This window comes from Passer montanus, unplaced genomic scaffold, assembly GCF_014805655.1.
Source record: "Passer montanus isolate IOZ18808 unplaced genomic scaffold, ASM1480565v1 scaffold2, whole genome shotgun sequence".
NCBI classification, from domain to species: domain Eukaryota; kingdom Metazoa; phylum Chordata; class Aves; order Passeriformes; family Passeridae; genus Passer; species Passer montanus.
Window position 1 is genome coordinate 24,088,777 of NW_024366591.1, and position 21,793 is coordinate 24,110,569.

Genomic DNA, 21,793 nt, shown 5'->3' on the forward strand with positions numbered 1-21,793 from the left:
CTGTGTGTTCTTTCCTCAAGGAAAAAAAACCCAACCAAAGAAAACAAAACAAACAAAACAAAACAAAAAAAAACACCAAAAAACAAAAACCCAAACAACCAAAAGGCCCCAGTCTCCCCCACATACTAAACAATTACATCGGGTCCCTTGCGATTCTTCAGGCTAGTGCTCATTTAAATTTCTCCATGCCACTTCATTTTCATGGCAATCTCATCAGTTTTGCCATAGTTATATGATTGAGCTGAGATAATTTCTTTAAAAGCACATCTTTAGACTTACAAGTTATTTAAGCAGAGCATAAACCTTTATTATTGCTTCTTATTACTCAATCTTATTAGTCTGCTGATTTCCTCACAGAAGTTAACTGCAAGCCCACTCACGTTAAAAACAGATGAAAATCTGGTAGCTATATTAGCTATTTTAAGCTAGCATTCTCCTTGGGGAAAATTCCATTTAAGTTCAACAAAAGCTGTTACATTTTGTTTCATTTGTTATTTTGCAGCTCTAGCACGGCAATTCCTAGTGGTGCTGAGTAACGCTTCTTGGCTGACTTAGAACTACCCTCTGTCCTCTTTCAACATCACTATGCACCCAAGCCATATTAAGTAACATAACAGGGTGATGTACATTCTCAGAAGGGTATTAATACTTACAGGCTGGCCTTGGTACCACTGTGGATTAAACTTCTCCTTACTTTTAAGGGTGAAGGATGCATTTCTTTTGGGATCATACATCTTGTTATCTATTATACCATGAGATTCAGGATACAGCCCCTGTAATTGAGAATATGCTATGTTGCAATGCTCTGAAGAAGAAGAACCTTCCAGCGACTCAAACACATCCTTCAGACAAATATATCCATTGAAAAGTCACTCTCCTGGTGATTTCTACTCCACCAGTGGCTCAGGAGCCAAATTTAGCAGCAACATCTCTCATTGCGTCCAAGCCCTACCTTCCAACCCTTATTTGCTTCTCAGTGAGAGTTAAAAAATATTAGGTACTGTCCTTTGGGATCAAACTGAAAGACACTGTTTGAGTTCACACATTTGTTGTATCTTTAGTACCAAAGACAAAGCAATCATCTATGCTAGACCTCCATCACATGAGCAAAAGCTCTAGTACTAGAAAACCACTACATGAGCAGTCAAAGAAGTGCAGGCACCAGGTCTTGGGTAGTTTTGGCAGACTTTGTGCTCTGTCTTTAATCAGACTAGCTTCATTTTACATTTATAAGGGATAAAGCACCACCACCATTAGGACCATGCTACTTTTCACAAGAATGAGGAGTGGAGATAAAGCTCTGCACTGTACACCTCACATGGCTGCTGGGCATGACTAAGAACTCTTAGCTGCACGTTCAGTCATGGAGATTTGTGAGGATTACTCAATTAAGCACCTCATTCCTGACCTTGTGCTCCCACCAAAGGTCTTGACAGACTGGGAAGATAAGAAAGTGCAGATCCTAGTATTTGATTGAATTTTAGTTTTGGCATGATGAAACTAAAAAGGATGTCTTGGATTCCAACCCTGCATTTGTGTTGAAAACCTCAATTTTTCTTTTTCCTCATACAGGCAAGAAGTGTCAAATTTACAAGATCAGCTTTGTGACATTTCTATGCAGTCTTAGGTACAGTCCATCACACAGAGCCAATATCAGCATGATGCTCAAATCTTTCCTCTGATTTCATACCTTTCCTTTCATCATGCCAGACTACCTTAATGCAGTGGAATAAGGTTGGCAACTTAAAGCAGTTAGGTTGCTCCCACTCCAAGAGAGGAAACTGCAATTTAGTGGAAATATTTACACAAATGAGGAGTTGTAAAGTGATGTGAACTTCTGGCTATATAGGATTTTTCAGTTACTCTTGGAAGGTCTGGATTTACCAACATTAGATCTGGCTGCTTAGCTGTGGTGTTATATAATAGCTGTTAACCTAAGTTACATAAATATAGTACATAATTTTTTCCTATTCTGAAGGGAAAGCAAATTATTTTAATAATGCATCAAAATATACTATTCCCTTGGAGAAAAGCTGATAATGAACAGTAGTGGAAATATATTGTACAAGAATTCTTACTGTGACAATGGAGTAATGGTTGGGAAAGGTTTTTGAAGGATACACTGGTCTCATACTGGAAGTGTATGTTCCACATTTCTCTAGAGGAAGTAACAAAGAGAGTCAGCAAAATTACTGAAGTAAAAATCTTGCAAGTTTCTCACATGACAATGTATAGCTATTAAAAAAAACCCCAAAACCAACATAATATATTTCCAGAAAGTTTACGCTCTTCGAAATGGTGGACTTAAGTTTTCTTCCGATATTCATTTACAAGCTGACTAAAAGCCTATCAACACAAATTTTATATATGCCTAATGGCTGACTGCAATGGTTACATGAGCAAAATCTAGAGCCTTCTTGAAAAGTATGTACAGATAAGAATTAAAAATGAAAGAAATCACACCCTCCAAAGTTGCCCTGGTATACAGTAAATGCAGTCTGCAGCTTGAGACCCTGGGTGCTCCCAGAGGAGAGGTGAAGTGGCCACTGACACAGTGGTGCCTGGCTCTCTAAGCCATCTGTCAAATCATTGCTTGTTTTTCAGTCTTCCTTTCTTGTTTGTGGGGCTTTTAAAACAAAAAATAAGCTCTTATTCTAGGATGAATGTCAAAGTTTTCTTTATCTCGATATACAAATCATATGGCTTTAGGGAGATTAGCGTACAGTATTTGCTAGTATGAAGAGGCATTAGCAAGGCCAAAACAACTGGGCAAACCTTATTTAAGGGGTCTAAATTTCCATCAGCAAATGTGTGGGCCCAAATTTTCAGAAAGAAAAAAAATGCTTTCATGACAACTTAGAAAATACCAAAACTGCTTCATCAGATGCTAAAGAAGCAAAACTAATGACCCTATAAGAAGAACATCACTGCGACATCTTCACTGACTCTGCGTAATTACACATAATATAAATAGAATAGAAATTAAAGGATTCATAACATAGGAGGTGTTGCATCAAGTCACTTTGAACTCATTGGACTGGTGCTTCAATTAGATTTCAATTGAAATAATACATTTCAGCTAATGAGGATAAAAGAAGACAGGCCAGAAAAATAAATCCTCTCAAGTCACACAGGCATCACCTCCCACACTTGTGTTCTGTAAGTAACTAATAATCACTTGTATCTTCCTTTATTACTGGAAAACACCTAGTACATTTCAACTGCTTGCAAATCTGTTGTTGAGATTGTTTTCCAAAATCTTCATTTTTTTGTGTGGGTGTCTAGGGAGGTTGCAGGTTTTTTTGTTTTGCTTTGCTTTTTAAAGTAATAGAGAAACACACTTAAAAAGTTTTGCCAAAAATCTAAGGGGGTTTTTGGTAGGACTTTCCATCAGAGTTATCATTATTCTTTGTGGCTCGTTGGCTAAAGATGCTTTAAGACAAAAGGATCATTTATCTAAAAGTTAAAATACCACAGCATAATTGTATATTAAAATGTCTTCTCTGAACACCACATGTGCCCAGCAAGACTATGCCTGGCTTCACTAAAATCCCTCAGCTCCATGCTGAATTTTTCATCTTTCAAATAGCAGGGAGAGAAAATGTATAACAAAGCATGGTAAAAGTGAAATTATGATAGTCTTACAGGCATCTACTCTGACAGATTTCTCCAAGGAGACACCAAAATATCACTGCAAGCATGGCTGAATTAACAGGACCAAATAATGGCAATATTTTTATCTACTGGAATTCTACCCTTGTCATAAAATGCTTTAAAGATGAAAATCCAGGCATTTAGCACAGTTCTAATTTAACACAGAACCAAGCAGTCCTATAAGTTACTGAATGTGAGTAGCTGTTCACTGCTTTGTAAATGCTGTCATTCTTAAACTCTTTTTGAAAATTTAATAGTCCTATAAATGCACAGCTATGAACTCCAAAATTATTTAATACAATTTTTCAGCAATAGTCAAGCAATTTATTCACTATTGTTACCTGTCTACACAGAGGAATAGATTTCATTGCCCTCTTCTGAGCAGTGAAGTCCTGCAGGAATATTGACTCACTCATATATTAGTTTATTTTTACAATATGACTGCTTCCACCATTTTTGGACACATGGAACATAAAGCACATAACAGATTTGAAGCCACAGGCCCTCAGAGTGGATACACACCTCAGGGACACAAAGTTTCATTAATGAGAATATTTTTCTCTTACTAAAGAAAATTTGCTTTATCAGAGCATTTCACCAAATTTTTACTATGAGAGAAAAAAGAAGAAAACTGAAGATTCCATAGGACATTGTACAGCAAAGCCCTTCTAGCATATTACCAAAAAATGATCCTGAGTACTTTAGAACCATAAGCATAATGCAGAATTAATACCTGCCCCCAGACTGGGACAAGTATTTTGTTTGATACAAAACATGCATTATTATGCATTCTGGTATTAGAGTATTTTAAAAATACATGTTTTGACCATAAAAAACCTTGTAGCTGTGGAGAAATGAAATTACTTTGATGAAGATACAAATATATATCTGTATTCCTTAGCGGTCAGAATTTGTCATGGGCTCAGTGCAAAGAGAAGTGCAAGTTAATTATAGATGTCAATGAGAGAAGTTCCACTGTAGTCTATCCAGACCAAAGCATGAAGAAACTTGACATGTGTAAGAGGATACCGCAGACTGGAGGTCCTACACATGCTTTGTGACATTTCTATCTTGTATCTCAGGCAATGCTAGAATAATTTGTACTAGCCAGCCTCTCCTAGAAATATCCCAGAAATTTTCTCAAGTTTAATTTTTTTATAACTGGGTCTAATGAAAACTTTGCAAATGTCTTATTTTATTCTAGCACAGAACAAAACTAAAAGGAACCTAAAACCTCAGATACATCTGCGAATTGCTATCCTCTGGAATGCTTCAAGTTGTAACAACCACTGTGTAAAAAAGCAAGTATTTTTTACTGATTTATTTTTAGTCAAACTGAAACCAGGCACCCCAGGTAGTAATTTCTGAATGTCAAGAAGATTGGCATATTTTTCAGACAAGAAATACCATCAGTTCTCTACAGACTGCAGCCAAAACAGAAACAGGAAAAGTAACTAAAATTATTTAGACACCACCAAATCAAGTAAGACACTAAAAAAGCTGGGGAATATTTCTTCTGGAAATGTTTGCTAAATTAAGGTTTTCCTGGATTCATTACACTTCTACCAGCCCTTCTATATCATCTCCTCTTAGTCTATTCCTTCTTTGTCTTCCTTTTCCAAATATAATCAAATGCTTTTCATTTTCCAAAGCCATCCCACCTAAATATGAGATGATATGCATTATAGAGTAAAAAGGATCTACTTCTATTTTGAAGAAATAAAATAACCCACAGCAAAAAAAAAAAAAATCCACCTCCTAAATATAACAGTGGCTATAACTTATAAGATTTCAATGAAAATAAAAGGGCCCTTTTCTCAAGTCCTCTCTTTCTTGCCCTTCCACTCTCCATCACCTAAAGTTCTTTGTGCATGGGTGTTCTCTAGGGCAACAACTTCCATATTCATGGCAGAAGAGTGAGGATTTTAAAGAGTGAGGAAAACTGCATTTGTGCTTTTTTCAGGTAAGACATCATAATAGTTCTTAGACAAAGAAGCTACTCACGTAATTTGCTAATAACAGGTAGAAGTCCACCCCAAGTCTGCAAATATTCCGCTCTGAAGCCATCCAATGAAAATAGTAACACTGGAGACTTGGTAAATCTGAACAAACAGAAACTGAATATTAAAAGACAGACTCTGAGAAACAGTTTCCTATCACTAATTTCAAGAAAGTTTGCCCAGACTGTGGGAATGTTCATTTTGGGGCTATAAGCCAGGCCAAGGAAGTCCTCCTCAGCAGAAATTTTGCTGGCCCAGTGCTGAGCAAAGTGCTCCAGTCCCTCTGCTTGAAGGTTGGCAGAGCAATCTGCACCCAAAGAGGCTGAGGTCTGCAGCAGGGCATGCACAGAAAAGTCATGGCAAGGCCTGATTTCAAACACACCTTTAAGGTGAGCAAGCCAAGACGCTCAGGTGATCCATCTGGTGGATTTGGTACTCCTTATCTTGAAATCAGTCCCACTGAAGCAACACTCGGCCCCTCCAACCCCATTGTCCCACCCCAAGCTAAGAGCAGGGAAAGAAATAAGGCAATGCAAAGCCAAACTTTTCTTTATTCACTTTCCTCCTGAATAACCTGTAACCTAGCTGAAAAAAAGGATTATATATATGCATATATATATATATAGTGCACAGAACTGTAAGCAAGTCTAATGTACAGGGTATGTTAAATCAGCAACTAAAATACATACTTTTCCTCTCATCTTACAAAGATTATCCAACCAAAAAGAACTTGCTTACTGCTCCAGAAGTCCTACCAATCTCCAAACTCAAATATGTGGCCCTGTGACTGGAAACACTGTAACAGCATTTCTGCCAGGAACTTGACAGATAAAGTCAGATACTGATTTCACTGGAACCAACAAAAACAAAATCTCCCCTTCTAGTCTCCACAGGACGTATGTTTTCCAGTCTTGACTTGCTCCCAGATTCAGCCCTGTTCAAACAATTTCTCTCCAACTGTAAGTACTTAAAACATTGCATCACACACAGGAATAGTAGCTTCTGTAACATCAGTAACTTCTTCCTTGAAGAAAACATACCCTGTGTTTGACCTATAGACATGAGGGCATGTGAGACTGAAAAAAAATCACTGCTGTGCAGCAATAACTATGGAAAATATGGAATTTCATAAAACTATTTACTATTTAAAATATTACAATATTAAAATATTTGTTTATTGCCAGCTCATTTTCCCTTTTTATATTTACTTTTTTTTAAACTTTGTTATACCCTAGTTTCCAAAAATAAAACAGCGAGGATAGAAGACAAATATTATTTATGAAGTGTTGACAATTTCTTTAGTGATGTACGCCACAAAAGAAAGCTGAAGAGCCATTTACAAATGAAACATTTATAAGCTGTGTATTAGTCAAACAAATGTAACTACATTAAAGTAAGGAATAGTCAGGCAACCAAAACATGTCCATCTTAAGAAAATTTTAATAAACAATTTGGACAACAGTTCAGCCAAAAGGATTTTATTAGTCAGAATTATCACATAGCCTACCCTATACCCGAGATAGAACAAAACCTTTAGATGCATTTCTAAGATGTATGTTTGTAGCCTGCTTTTTAATTTATATGGCACATGAGTAATGAAATGAAATGAGTAATTTTCAGGTCAAAACTAAAGCTGTATGGCAGAACACAGTAAGGAAACTTTATGCACTGCCTCTGCCCATATTACAAGTATATTTTTGCACCACAGATTTTGATCTCTGCAAGTTTTGCAAATAACTTCTCCACATCTAAAAATCTTCACTGCAAAGTTCTGTGCTATAAAATGGGAACTTTGAGGCAAAGGCTGTTCAATATTACTTATCAACAAGCCTAACTTAAAAAAAAAAGAACAAACCAAAACCAGAAAACCCCACCAAACTTAAAACAAGCACTTAGAAAGGGACTTTACGCAACTGTTTCTGGTTTGGCATTTACAAGTAAACCAACTGTTAAATACATGTTTTGGCTGTCTGCAAATCTAGCTACCAACCCCTTTGCACATGTAAAATTAAACTTGGCAAAATAGGCCATTGCCACAATGAGGGAAATTGCCCATTTCACTTCTTCTATGCTCTACTCATGCCAGAAGTCATATATTTAGTGATCTGCCCTAGTGCTCAGGGAAGCAAAGCATGACAGACCATGTTAAACTGCATTCTCTTTGGAACAGCTCCAGTAAAATCCCCAGACAAACCAACCCAAGCTCCATTCTGAGGTGTATCAGCCACTTCCACGCATTTTTGCTGTCAGTGGCCAAGACTACACTTGCTACTTAATGAATGGGCTGTCATGAGCAAGCAAGCCTGGGAGGCTCAAGTTTTGGTCCTGTTGGTGATTCACGCTGGCTGTGTCCAAACAGTAAGACAAGCACGTTTCACAACTCTTGGATAAATAGGTATGCCACAGTCACATCCTGACTCCAAACTGAAGGAAATGCAGTAGCAATTATCCCCTCCTATAAACTGGCTTCTATGGAAACACTATGCAGGCAACACAGGCTTGCTGTGGTCCAGTAGGTTCACCAGTCTGGATGACCAAGAGGCCAGAAACATGGAACAAATAGCCAAGTTGACCTCCCTCACTGCAGGTAGGTTAGACCATAATTAAAAGAAAGAAAACAAAATAGGAAGGAAAAGAAAACTCCCTTGAAAAGCTTAATGTAATACCCAGAAGACTTCTCATCCCACACACATTTATACTGCCTATATACAACCATAAAGCACAGGAGGAAATGCTTTCTTTTCCACTAAATGTACAGAAAGCCTCAACAGGAAGCATAAGAGCAATCTCAATATAAAAAGAGATAAGCAAAGAGGAAAGAAATAAGATGCTCTTACAACTCAATGAAGATAGGAAAAACAGTAATAGGCCTGAAGTACAGAAAAAGACATGAGGACAAAAATACAGCAAAAAGTCATCAGTAAAGCCATCTACGTAAGTACTAGGATAGTAGGTTTGAATTGTCTGAGTGTTATTTCACTCCTAGAACACTGGGAATAATTAGATCACTCTCGAGATCTTGCAGCCTATTAACTTTATAATCCTATTAAACAATACAGAACCCAGTTTTGGAAAGAATTAGTTGTGTACTTTAAGTTGTTGATCACTGAAATCAGTGAGCAGTTGATCTCACTGAAATCAGTGGGATTTCTCAGATTATTATTTCTCAGCACCTCATTGAATGCTGTGTCATCTTTTGTCTATTTTGTCTATTCTGCACAGCTAAAACCCACCTAAAACTAAAACAGAATAATAAAACCAGCAATTGGAACCCACAAAATATGCTATGCACAGAATCAGAATTGATATCCTGAAGTTTCAAAAAGAGCACTGCAACTAAATTCACCTGCACTACTGCCTACCACACAGCATAGGAAGAAGCGGATTGTTTACAGAGTTGTTACTTTTGGGAGAGGCTTGTGTGCTAATAGTCCAACATGAACCTTCAGTCAACACTGCTTGATTCAACTTTGACCACACATCACCCTTTCCTGGGCTGGGTTTTATTGCAACATTTTGGGGTTTACCAGGATAAAAACAATTTTAGAGGAGTAACTATGTATCCCTTTCATGAGCTGAACAGAAAAAAACCAAAAAAACCCCTAAAAACAAGTTAACCAACAGGAGTTGCCCTATGGCATTTGCGTCAGTAACTTTGACTGTGGATCTGCACAAGACTCTTCTTGTTTACCAACCTCTTGGGGGCAAAGCTTCCTAACCCTACGTTACAGAAATCACCATTGTAGACTCTGTTCCCAGCAAGAAGTTCCAAATGGCTCCTGAACTCAAAACAAAATTCAACGACAAAAACTTCAACAAGTGCCTGGCTATCACCTTCCTACACAGGGGATTACTGGGGACTTGGACTACTACAAGCTGGACAGAAGCTCCAGTTTCTGTCCTGATGAAGGTTCTGACATGTCAGCAACTGTTAGTGCTCTGAATCAGAGTGAAGGGTACTCAATTGGTATGAAGTATTTCACATGGAAATATTTTGTATTTTGTTTGACAGTATTATCACTCCAATGAATAAAAATAGCATGATTTAAATGTCTTAAGTCAAAAATGTAATGACATAAGAACAAAATAAAATGCTTTTACTTTACTAGAAATATCCCATTGCACCATAATTTCAAAATCAAAAGAAAAAGGTGTGTATTTTTTGATACTTGTCAGACAAGAATATAGTTGTCCCATAACATGTCTCACAACATGTCTAGCAAGTATTTACTGCTAGAACATAAATCAATCTAGAATTAAAGTCACTTCTACTGACAGCTTAGACATACAATCATAGTTAATAGTCAACTTTAACTACAAACTTAGTTAGAAGATCCCACAGCAAAAACAATTCAAGTAATACAAGCTTTCTTTCCTGGCTGGGAGCTTTGCTGTACTATTCAAGCCTAAGTGCTGATGCCATAAACCACATGAGTCACTCCTCACACACTGTATACATAACTTGCAGAAGCAGGCCCAATGTGGAGCTGAGCCAGAGAATACAAGGATCCCATGGCACTTTACACCTTTTAAAGCAAGTAATTCAGACAGCTTGCAAATAGTGCTGTCCTACTCCTGGGGGAGCTGGAACACAGGTCTGCCCACAGTTTGGAGTCCTGAGGCTGGAAAACGCAAGGTATTGGAAAAGTCTTTCAAAGAGACAAGGGAGGGAGACAGTCTAAGGTTGCTGGATGGGTCCCAAAATATTTGGAATGGTGGGTATTTTAGCACATGTAGATCAATAATATGACTGGCACCCAGGCAGAGTTGCCCAGGGCACACATATCTGTGAGAAACACCAGGATTGAGGAATAGGCACATATTGCAAGTCAAGCAAGTGCTGAGACAGAGCAAGCTGATGTGTTAGTAAGCACCAACAAATGCTGGCTGAACAGGGGTTCATCTCTTTCTGGCAGCAGCTTTCACTGTGTGCGTAAAAGGCAAGCAGATCCCAGGAAGGCACAGCAGGGAAAACAATCTCAAAAATGAAATACAAGCAAAGAGCAGAGCTATGCAAATATAAAATTTCCTCACCCTTTCGGACACTGAGGTTCAGTAATGTTCTCACACTCTTCTTCAACCCAGCTTGCCTCTCCTTAAAACAAATGAGTGCAATTCATTTTTTGAGATAGTACATTCCTACTGATAGATGCAAGGTTTTTTTCATGTTACTGGATGCTTTTAAAGTCATATTATGTTCTTGCTCCTTTTATACAAATATAGGTACATATGAAAGAGTAGTAATTTGTTGATGATACTTGCCTTTACAAACAGCTTGATAATTAACACAGCAATCGTTGTTTTCCACGCAATCATCTGAACAGGAACAACGATATTCTAGTCGCCTCTTTTCTCCACACCGGAATTTATTGCAGGTCCATATGTGGGCTAAAAAACAGGTGAGAGAGAAGGACAGCACAATGATTAATAATGCTGTAAGTCCAGAACTAATAAAGCAAGTGTTAAGATCAGTCTCAAATCTCTACTCACTGAGAAATAGTCCTCAGGTGTAATAGAGATAATGAGTTATCTCATACATGCATAGTATCACAAACTTTGTCACTTCAGGAAACAGGAACACCCAAGACTAAATATCTAAGAGCACAGTCATCTGAATACAACTATGCAGCATATGGATATAAATACCACAGGTCAAAAAGAAACCATTTTACAGATCTCCTGAAATATGGTAATTTATGTGGGTTTAATTTGGTAAACTCCTACTATAAAAAAAATCCCAAAAACTCCACCAGGAAAAAAAAAAAAAAAAACAAACCCAAAAATTAGTCTGAATTTGGAATGCCTAGAAAACACTGAGCAGCATTAATTTATTCTGATTTGCATTTGAAGTCACAGTGGATTTTACCAGTCATCATCAGACACTCCAGCCTCTCTCAGCACCTCTTAGTCATAGGCATCACTGCCATTATTCAAACCTCTATACATAAGCTCACAGGAAGACCTACTGTCTTCAGCTCCACTGCTGATTTTATTAGAGAACAACAATGGTTTCTCTGAATGGCATATTCCAGTACATTGTATCATTTGAAGACCTGGATGTCCTGGTTGAACATAAATCAGCAGTACCCTGGCAGTCAGGAGAGCCAAGCCTGTCCTGGGGGCACCAGGCACAGCATACCCAGCTGGGCAAGGGAGGGGATTGTCCCCTCTGCTCTGAGCTGGGGTGGGCTCACCTCCAGTGCTGGGGGCAGTTCTGGGTGCCACAACATAACAACATTAAACTACTAGAGAGCATGCAAAGGAGGGCCATGGGGATGGTGAAGGGTCTGGAGGGCAAACCTTATGAGGAACAGCTGAGGTCACTTGGTTTGTTCAGCCTGGAGGAGACTGAGGAAAAACTCCATTATAGTCTTCAACATTCTCATGAGGGGAAGCAGAAGAGCAGGTACCAAGCTCTTCACTCTCATGACCAGTTACAGGGGTCAAGGAAAGAGCATGAAGTTGAGTCAGGTGAGCTTTAGGTTAAGTATTACTAAAAGATTTTTCACCCAGAAGTGGTTGGAAAAAGCTCCTCAGGGAATGGTGACAGCACCTAGCCTCACAGAGTTCAAGAAACATTTGCATAACTCTCAGGCACATGGTGTGACTCTTGGCGTGTCCTGTGCAGGGCCAGAAATTGGACTTCATAATCCTGATGGGTCCCTTCCAACTCAGCATATTCTGTGATTCTATGATTTCTTAGCAATCATAAACACAAATAAATCCTTTACATTCAGTGAGGATAAACACCAGTGAATTTACCAGCTGAGTGAATACTTAAGTGAAGATCTTAACAGAGACATGGAAGCCAAATCTAAATATTTGACCAGAAGACACTCAATGACTTTCATACATGACTAGCAATTAGAAATCCCTAAAAGCATTGTCAGGAGGTTAATCTCACTTTCAGTAATTACTTTCAGTAATTCCATTAATATCAAATAGATCTCTACTTCCATGAGAGAGAGAACAATCTATTATGTTTCTAGTTACATGATACTATTGGGAAATTAGAATTTGATTCTCCACTGATGTTACGTCTAATTTAAAAAACAAACTCTCCAGTTTGTTTATAAAAAACCTTTATGCTCATGGGGAGTGATGTAATAAAACAGACAGAGTAAAACCGATGTGATTTTATACCTGGATATATCAACTATATATGTGTAATTTGACCTTTCAGTAGCAGTCAACTGAAGCAGGGATCTGAGCTCAGTTTAATCATTTGGTTTTCAACATCCACATTGGAATTTTAAACGTATCAGTGTGGTCTCACCCAGAAATTAATCGAATGTGTATAAAGAGGAGTAAGGAAAAATGTTATCTGAAAGGAATGCCGTTTCTGAAGCATAAAGGCAAAAGCAAAGTAGAGAAAATAGTCAAGTGCTGTACTTGTTGTTCTAGACACACTAACATTTTTCCCTGTAAAATTTCTCCAAGGTATTTTTTGCACAGTTGTCTATTTGAACTTTGCCTTTTGGCAAATCATGGCAGCTGCTTCTCATTTCGCAATCCTTCACCAGCGCAATCTGTTCTGTCATCCTGCCTTGATTCATGCTCATGACCCTTGCTTCACACTCAGGCTGGGGAGCAGCAAGGCTGAGGGCCTGAGCAGCTGGGTAAGGAGAGATGGCAGCTTTCACAGAGCTGCTCTGTCCGTACCCTTTTTCACTCAGGCGATGACAGACAAATGCAATATGCAGAATGCACTTCTATTCCAGGCTTGCCCAAGAACGTAGGAGTTATCCCTGATGCCAGGAACAATGCGGGTCACTGTTGTCTCACCACCAGCAAACAAAAAGCTGGCTAAGACCTCGTGTTGCCATTGTTCCTCCTCCTTCCAAGGGGGAGGGCAGCAGCACAGTCTGTAGCAGCCTCTCTTCTCACAGGAGAGCTATGGGACAGCCAGCCTACAGGCTTTGTCAGCTCCCAAGTAGACCAGCTGGGTGAAATAGAAGCTTTGCTTGTGTGAAACAGCAGCTGTACCAGAGCCCTGATGTTTCCACAGGAATCCCCAGTACCATCACCATCATCACTGTAACTCCATCCAGGAATGCAACACAGCATAAAAAGGGGAAGAGGAGTGGCATCAGAAACACTCTGCTGCTCAGTAGCCCCGTTTTGCACTCACAGCCCATCTGCAATAAGCCCTGACCACAGCAGTACTCACATGTGCTGAGCTGTCCCTTGTCAAAGAACAGGAGAGATTGCTCCCTCAGTTTCTTCCATCCTTACCTGGTTGTATACATGTTTCCTGGTAATCTAAGCAGCAGTTTCCAAGCTTGACACAATCTTTATCACAACGGCAGCTTCCAAAGGTCCTTTCAAAGCAACGACCTTTGCAGGTTTTCACTGTAATATTGGATAGTGTCAGATATCAGTGGCTGAGCCCAAATCAGTCAACATGCAAAAGAAACTAATACAGCCAGCGTGTGAAATGACACAGTTGGTGATTCCAGCATACAGGATGGCTGCAAAAACAGTGACAGCCATAGGAAAGTCTTGACCCAACCAAATGCTTATTTCCTCTTACTGAGCAAAAATAATTTTTTATCATATTGAACAAAGGGTTCTGCTCTCTTTTAGCAGGAACATGGTGTTTCAGTATCGGCAGAAACCAAAGAAATAAAAGCTAGTTGTGACTGTCCTTGCCTCTCTGTGTCACAAGAAGTTGTGAGTACAGTCCCTTAGAATATGTAAGATCTCAAGATATAAGGATGGCTGTTACAAAGCAGACACAAAAGATACAAACACTGGTTTATTTTTTGTTCAATTACAATATATAAAAGAAAGATATAGCATTCTTCCACTAGATTGGGGTTGCTGAGGGCAGGGGAATAATCATAAAAAAAGAAAAGAAAAAACAAAACAAAACCAAACAACCAACAAACAACCAACAAAACAAACAACAAAACAAACAACAAAACAAACAACAAAACAAACAACAAAACAAACAACAAAACAAACAACAAAACACCACCCAACTAGAAACTGGTGATGTGAAAGATTAACAAAAATTAAGAATTTGGTCACACTGTCTAACCCTGAGCAACCACCAGAAGGGAGTGAGGGAAATCCTCCATCATTTGGCTTCTATTCTGAAGAATCTTGAGGTGTGTGACATTAGGAAAATGAGATATTAATGAACCAATACTGCATATAGAAATATGTACACATATGTACGTACGTATATGTACGTACAGTAACAGAAATTTTATAAACTGAACTCCTGTTGAAAATTATTTTATGTTCAGCATTGAAATTATTCTTCAAAGTTGTTCCCAAAGTGAAGCCTAATTTCTTTAAAAAAAAAATCTTTCATAACCTTCCACCTGAAGAAACTTCACCATTGAAAAAAACCACATATTTTTCAGAACAGAAAACAGACAGAGGAATTCCACCAGGAATGTTTTCAGGCTACAATTCTAACCAGTAAAAAAAATAACTTTTTTTTCCCTCCATAATTGACTGGAAAAGATGAAAAACAAATGTTCCAGGACAACATGAAATAGAAGTTGTTGTGTTTTGTTGTTTCATTTTGGTTTTTTTAATGGTGAACTGAAAAAAGCCAGCCATTCACCACAGTGACAGCTGGGATACATGGAAGCTGCCAAATCAGACACTGAGTACCAGGATCATTTTACCTCTCAAGTGAGTACACAATTATTGAGTACACCTGAGGTTTATTTTCTGGTATTTTTATTCCACTCTTACTGATACTGCTTCAAGCCATACATGCAATCCTCCTACTGCAGCAAGAAGGGTGGCATTCTGATAATATGAAAATTAATTCACAAAAAGAAAACAAATGAATTGTTTAGTAATATTACTAAATAAAAGACATTAGTTACCATCTTTTGAGCAGCTAGGCTTCAGGCCAAATATACATCCTAGGATTGTCGTTAACATGCAGACACAGAGTACCTGTGGGACAGGAAGGAAAAGAAATAATATTAAATTACCACTGAATGGTTTTGAAAGTGCTCATTTTCTCTGTAATGCTATACAATTGTACTGAAACTCATAAACATGCTGATTTGGAGGCCAATTTCACTGTTTTCACCAGGAGTTTTCATTTCCACAAGTAGCTATGCTATTAATTAGCAGTGTATGAACATGCTTGTCACAACTGGGCCTATGTCTATCATTTCTTCTCAAGTCCTTTAGCATAGACATGTATAATGTTTTTCTTGATTTCTTTTATATCATTCTTTCATGATGATATATTTCTATTTCTTACACATTTGATATAAAACTTTTTTACTCTACTCCTTCCTTCTTTGTATGTGGTTCTAAGAAGGTGAAGTTCTGCCATTAACCACAGACAGCAAACAGAAGGCATAGCCCTTAAGTGATACCTATAATTTTCTTAGGCAGGAAAAACTTTTCCCACTTCCTAGTATCCAGTTCATACTAGATCTGGGTCCACACCATGGTAAGCAACTGTGGGATGTCACATTAAGGCTGACCACAGTGTCTTGCACTGACCGGAAACTACGGCTGAGTTCATTATGGATTCTGGATGCACTGAAGTTATAGAACAAGCACTGTATTACCCTGGTCTAGCATGTTACCACAGGATTTGATGCCTACTCAAATGTAGGGACAGATTTATTTTAACCTCATTAAGTATTGGGTTTGCTCCATAAACTCTGAAAAGTATACATACTATCAGTGCTTATACAGTAATTAAAGGGAAGCCAAGAATGCAGTTACAACAGCTATTCTATTTAGGTGTAGAATTCAATAAAGTACTTTGCCAGAAGTCTTCAAACAGAAGACACTGCAATAATGCAGGCTTTCTTATACAAAAGAGTTTGGGGAGCTCTGGGTAGGGAAAATGTGTACATACCACCTTTCCAGTCACCGTTTTCTTCTTTTGCATTCACTTCAATGTGATTTCGGAAAAATCACATTGAAGCATTACTTCAAAAACTTCACATACATGGCTACACAATTCTGTCCATTTTTTTCTCCTTTCCCATCAACAAAATCTGTTGAGTCAGCCTTGAGTAGGATGCCTGAATCATATTGTGATGTGGCAAAAATTCCTTCCATTTTAAAATGCACCTGATTATTTCTCAAGTTTATTCTTCTTAAATACTATGAGCACTTCAGTAACTAATAACTATTTGTGTTGTTTTTAAGAACTCTACAGTTTACTTTCCAATTTTGTTCACTAAGCAGTTAATAAAGACAGTAAGAAAGCAATTTCTGCAATGTGTAGTATTGGAATTCATATATTACTCTGAATTTTGAACTAAAAATTAACAAAAAGCAAATCAATCAATATGAAAAAATATTTAATGTATACCATTTATTTAAAAATTGAACAATAGACTGTATAAATAGATGAAGCTGTGGCTTAGAATTCTGAACCAGGCAAGTTACTGGAATCTTATTCAACATCACATGTAGCAAAGCAATAAGCATTTTTTCAGTTCAATTAGAGCCTTTGAATTGACAGGGAAAGAAAGAAAATATTAAAAGACTGAAGGGGGAAAAAATCTAGCATCATCATTCACCTGGATATGAAAAAACTTACAGAAAGACGCAAGTATCCATTACATCCAGCTATCAAAAATGAACCAAGTACAGTGCTTTGTACTTTTTTGGTTTTGGTTTTGCGGTGTTTTTTGTTTCGGGATTTTTTTTTTTGTTTTGCTTTTAAATCAGAATATTAACACACGCAGCATCAACACTTTCTGTTACATCAGTATCAACAATGTTATCTTCAATATAAATTGTTCTGGACCTTTGAAATCCCTCATATAACATATTATCTAGATAAGAGCAGGTGCACAGGGAGATAGGTGACAATTCAAATGCAAGATGTCAAAGCCCAGCAAAATCAGTGGAGAGGACAAGATCTGTTATTGTCTTTTTAACATTATCATTAGTGTTATTGTTATTAATATCATTAAATTACAAATGGATTCATTTCTTTTGAAAGCAAGGTTAAGAACATCTTATTTCAGGGTGAAGATTTATTGTTTCTCTGCTCCCACCAGGCCCTGCTACTAAGATCAACGAGCGGAATGCCCTCTGCGATGTGAACACAAACATGCTTTAAAACAAGCTAAACCCACAGCTACTCTATTTGTAACAGCTTTATTCCCATATCTTCAAATAGCTACCTAGACCTATGACCTATGGGCCTTTGGCCACCCAAGGCATCCCTGTACAGAAAACACATTGCAGTGCCACTAAATAGACTATTAATATTCCCTTATGGAGCTTCAGTGTAGGTAATGCAGGAATGTAATCATTAATGCAGGAATTTAATCATTAATGCAAAAATAAAATCTACATAAAACCCACTCAAAAACAACAGCATTATAATACTTCTCAACATAAAACTGGTAAAATTTTGCTGAAATTCTCACAAATCATTTCTGTGACTTTGGCACCAAATGTAATAAAATCACAGTTTTGTCTTATATTCCAGGTTGTCAGTTTTACGCTTCTATTAACATAATTCCAAGAAACAAAAACAAAAGGATTATGTTCACTGAGGCACACGAGTACTCTTTTGGGTACAAAATACTACAAAATGCAATACTAAGTGCAAATATATATTAAGATCTAGAAACTCTTGACTCGCTACATTAAATCCTTTGTCTTCTTATCCTTAGTCCCACTAGCTTAAACTTTTGTCTTAAAAATATTTTACTGCAAAACACTAAAGCTTCCCCCACCTTTTTCTTTTCCTCTTTCCTTCCTTCTTTAACACTTAATAAAGAATTTTTACAACAACAGTAAGTTTACACATTAAACATTTGACAGTCAAATCTAACCCAGTAGAACCTCATGCAATTGCAGCTTAGTGTTTAAGGCTTTGAATTGAAGCTTTATCTTGAGCCTGAATGACGTCAGTCACATGGATATTATCCACACAAATGGCAAAATGTTCTGCTGGAACAATAAGGAGCCGCTAATGCTGGCCAGCAGCAGCAGTCCTGACGAGGCACAGCAAGAGGTGTTACACCAGTAGTTGACCTATTGTCAGTGGAAAGGCCCTAAGATTATCAACTCTATAGATGAAGAAGAATATTCAGACTATTTTTTAAAGATCCAGACACTCACTGCATCTCACTGCTGCACCCTAAAGATGAACAAGTTTACTTTGCTTCTTTCTTATTGCAATGTATCTGCTGTCCAGAGAAGTTGTGGACTCCTTTGGAAGTGTTCCAGTCCAAGTTGGACAGGGCTTTGAGCAACCTAGTAGGTGTCCCTGTCTATGACAGGGGTGTTGGAACTAGATGATGTTTAAGGTCCCTTCCAACCCAAACCATTCTGCAATTCCATAAGAAAATCTCACCACATCAAGTAGGTTACTAATTTTACCTGACCTGCTTTACATACAGGTAGGTCAGGTTGGAGATGCTGCAGCCTGCTACATAAAGATTATATATTTTTTTAATCCATATGAAGACAAGTAGCTGCATGCATGCTTGTTTACTAACAAGGACCTTGTTTAGCATCCTGCAGCAAGCACCAAAATCAAATCTCTAGCTACTACCACACTGTCAACATAACACCTGCCTTGAAGGTTTAATCTGGCTTTTTAAACCACAGGAAGAAATCTTACCTGCTCTCTCTCACCAGTATTCTTTCACTCAAAAGAGAAAGCAAGAATTGAGAACAAGGTGCCATTAAGAAAGAATACTTGGAAATACAACATTTAATAAGAAGACAAGTAAAATTAAAGAACCCATAATACACAGCCTTGTGAATTAGAAAGCCTTGTAATACAAAAAAGTAGAATATTAACATTGTAAGATCTGTATCTTATGAGGCTACTAGTACAAACTGTCAGATTCAGTTCCAATACAGCATTTGAGAAAAGGTTTTTAAAACAACACAGTAACAACTGCAGAGAAGAAAGTGTCCTTTTTTGGTTTAAAAATCATTTTTAGAAAGTTTGTTTTGGAATCACAAAAACATTGTCATCTAGGGATGAATCTCTGTCCCATCACTGCTTCCTTTACGTGGGAGGAAGCAATAAAAGCTTTGCTTTGTAAACAATTATAATGGTTGTGAATAGGTGGTTGAAAGTCTGGAAAACTGCAATCCTGAGAACATTTCAAAAGCCTTTTATTTCAAAAGCCTTTCATTTTAAACTGGGTAAATTGAAATATGATAGCATGGTTAGAGAAGAGAATCATCACTCATCTCTAGAGCTGCAGTCAAAGAGGATTTTTCAGCAGTAAATTTGGGGAGCTGCTGGAAGGGCTGGAGTCGGCAAAGCCTGCAGGCTGTACACACCTGATCTCAAAGAGACTCCTCAGCTGTACAGGTCTTACTGACACACAAAGAAATCTTTCACTGGCCTTAGCTACTGCCACATTTCCTACCACATTTTAATCCTCCTTTGCACAGTTAATACTCCTGTCCCTTTCTCTTCCTTCTTCTCTAGCTTTGTCACCTCTCCCACTCCCCTCCTCTATTCTGCATTTTCTTTGGCAAAGAATACACTGATACTTCTTTTAAGGAATTATCATTCTGAATTACATTTATTTCTGTGTTGATCTTCCTCAATCTTTGCCTGCCATGCACCCAGTTGCTTTCCATCTCCCTTCCCTGGTATTCCATGGCAAACAAAACTTGTCACTCCAAGGTTTAAGACACATCCATTAACAACTACGCAATTATCAAGGAAACCATGCAAAATAATGTTTTTCCATCCTAATCTCCACGATTGGTTCTCACAGTTGTGTCATACGTATCCATGAAGAGAGGATGTCTAGACAGGGTCTGTAATGTCAGTATTAAGAAAACCCATGGAATTTTCCAAAACCACTGGGATCTGCAAAAGTCATGCTGTGTTTTCACTGTTTTGTGCACTTAGAATAGATGATTACTGACCTGAACCTTAACACTAAAATATCTTTGAGAAAGAATTTCACCTGCAAAAATGTAAAGAACACAATAATAAATAATGAACTTCAAGCAAGAACAGTGTCACCTTCTGACTGTTAAAAATGCAGGCAGCATACTGTATAAAGAAAAAAAAACCTACACTTATCTACACTTGCCAGGGGCAGTGGAACACTTACTCATGCTTGCAAAAATTATTTTTAAACCAGCATAATCCCCTTGGCAACAGCTCAGTTTTATTCAAAAGCAGGGGTTACTTAATAAAGTTTAATAAACTGAAAGGAGGTAGATACTTCACTCACACCAGTTCAGCTACTTAAGTAACACTTTAGTAAATCACCTAAAAAAAAAGTAAATCAGCACTGAACCAAGTGCACCACCTCCTTCTTGCACCAGTCATCTCTTCTTTCCACATTTGTAAATATTTTTATGGTCTACAAAGACTTGCTTCTGTTGATCTACATTCCACTTGTAGAGGCCAGCAGGAGGAGAATCGCTGAGGCTTTCAGGTCCTGGCTGTTGTAAAACACTGGAGGTGACTAAATAATTCTGAAGTCAGTGGATGAAAATGCTGGAGATAACACCCAAACTTTTTGAGAGCCAAAACGATTTACTATGAAAATGCAGAGGCATTGTTGTTTTTCTTCCTCAAACAGACACACAGGAGGTCTACTCTCATTCTTTCTATTAAATGTTCTCAGGACTGTTATTAAGTTCTATTGCAACCAAAGGCTATTCAAAGGACAAGAGTGTTTTAAAGGTAGATTGAGCCACTGCAAGGTATTACAAAAGCCTTCACAGAGCTCACCAAAGAGTGATAACACTTCACTCAGTAGAGAATTATCAGCAACGACATCATCATACTATAGCTCTCTAAATACCTTCCAAAACTATCCAAGCATCTTTTTATTCAAGCATGTTTTTAACAAAAAGGTACCAAAAGACAGAAGAGTTAGCATCTGTCAGCTAGTCAGCTGGAATCGAAAATATTTTTTCTCATTTGTTGCTTGCCCAACTGTGTAGGTACATACTCTCCTGGAAGTCATTAGCACTTGAGTTGTTGTTATCAAAGCTTTACCCCAGCTGTTACCTTTTTCACTGCACTTAAGATCATGAGAGAATTTAGAGAAAAATTAAAGTGCAACAATATGCTAGCCAAGAAGGAGGGGAAATAAAACCTCTAGTGTAATTCAGTAAAAGCAGATAGCAGCTGACTCTGCTATTTAATCAGCAAGTAGATTTTTGTAGAAACCTAAGGA

At 37.8% G+C, this 21,793-nt stretch overlaps 1 protein-coding gene and 1 long non-coding RNA gene across 5 annotated transcripts in view; one reads left to right on the forward strand and one right to left on the reverse strand.

Moving 5' to 3' along the window:
- Positions 1-21,793, reverse strand: part of LOC120501497 (ectonucleotide pyrophosphatase/phosphodiesterase family member 1-like) — a 52,451-nt gene that overhangs the window by 21,813 nt on the left and 8,845 nt on the right. Inside the window, exons 2-8 of one of the 4 annotated variants that reach the window (XM_039707835.1) lie at positions 15,506-15,578; positions 13,890-14,006; positions 10,917-11,042; positions 10,689-10,749; positions 5,659-5,756; positions 2,079-2,158; positions 654-773 (exon numbers count right to left, since the gene is read on the reverse strand). In XM_039707835.1, coding sequence (XP_039563769.1) covers positions 654-773; positions 2,079-2,158; positions 5,659-5,756; positions 10,689-10,749; positions 10,917-11,042; positions 13,890-14,006; positions 15,506-15,578 — 675 coding nt within the window. Of the gene's footprint in view, positions 1-653; positions 774-2,078; positions 2,159-5,658; positions 5,757-10,688; positions 10,750-10,916; positions 11,043-13,889; positions 14,007-15,505; positions 15,579-21,793 lie in introns of those variants that run through there. The other 3 variants (XM_039707836.1, XM_039707838.1, XM_039707837.1) reach the window with 3 other exon arrangements.
- On the forward strand, positions 2,166-10,603 carry LOC120501498. The gene is made up of 3 exons (XR_005627309.1): positions 2,166-5,617; positions 6,539-6,613; positions 8,877-10,603. It is a non-coding gene; the product is annotated as an uncharacterized LOC120501498 (long non-coding RNA).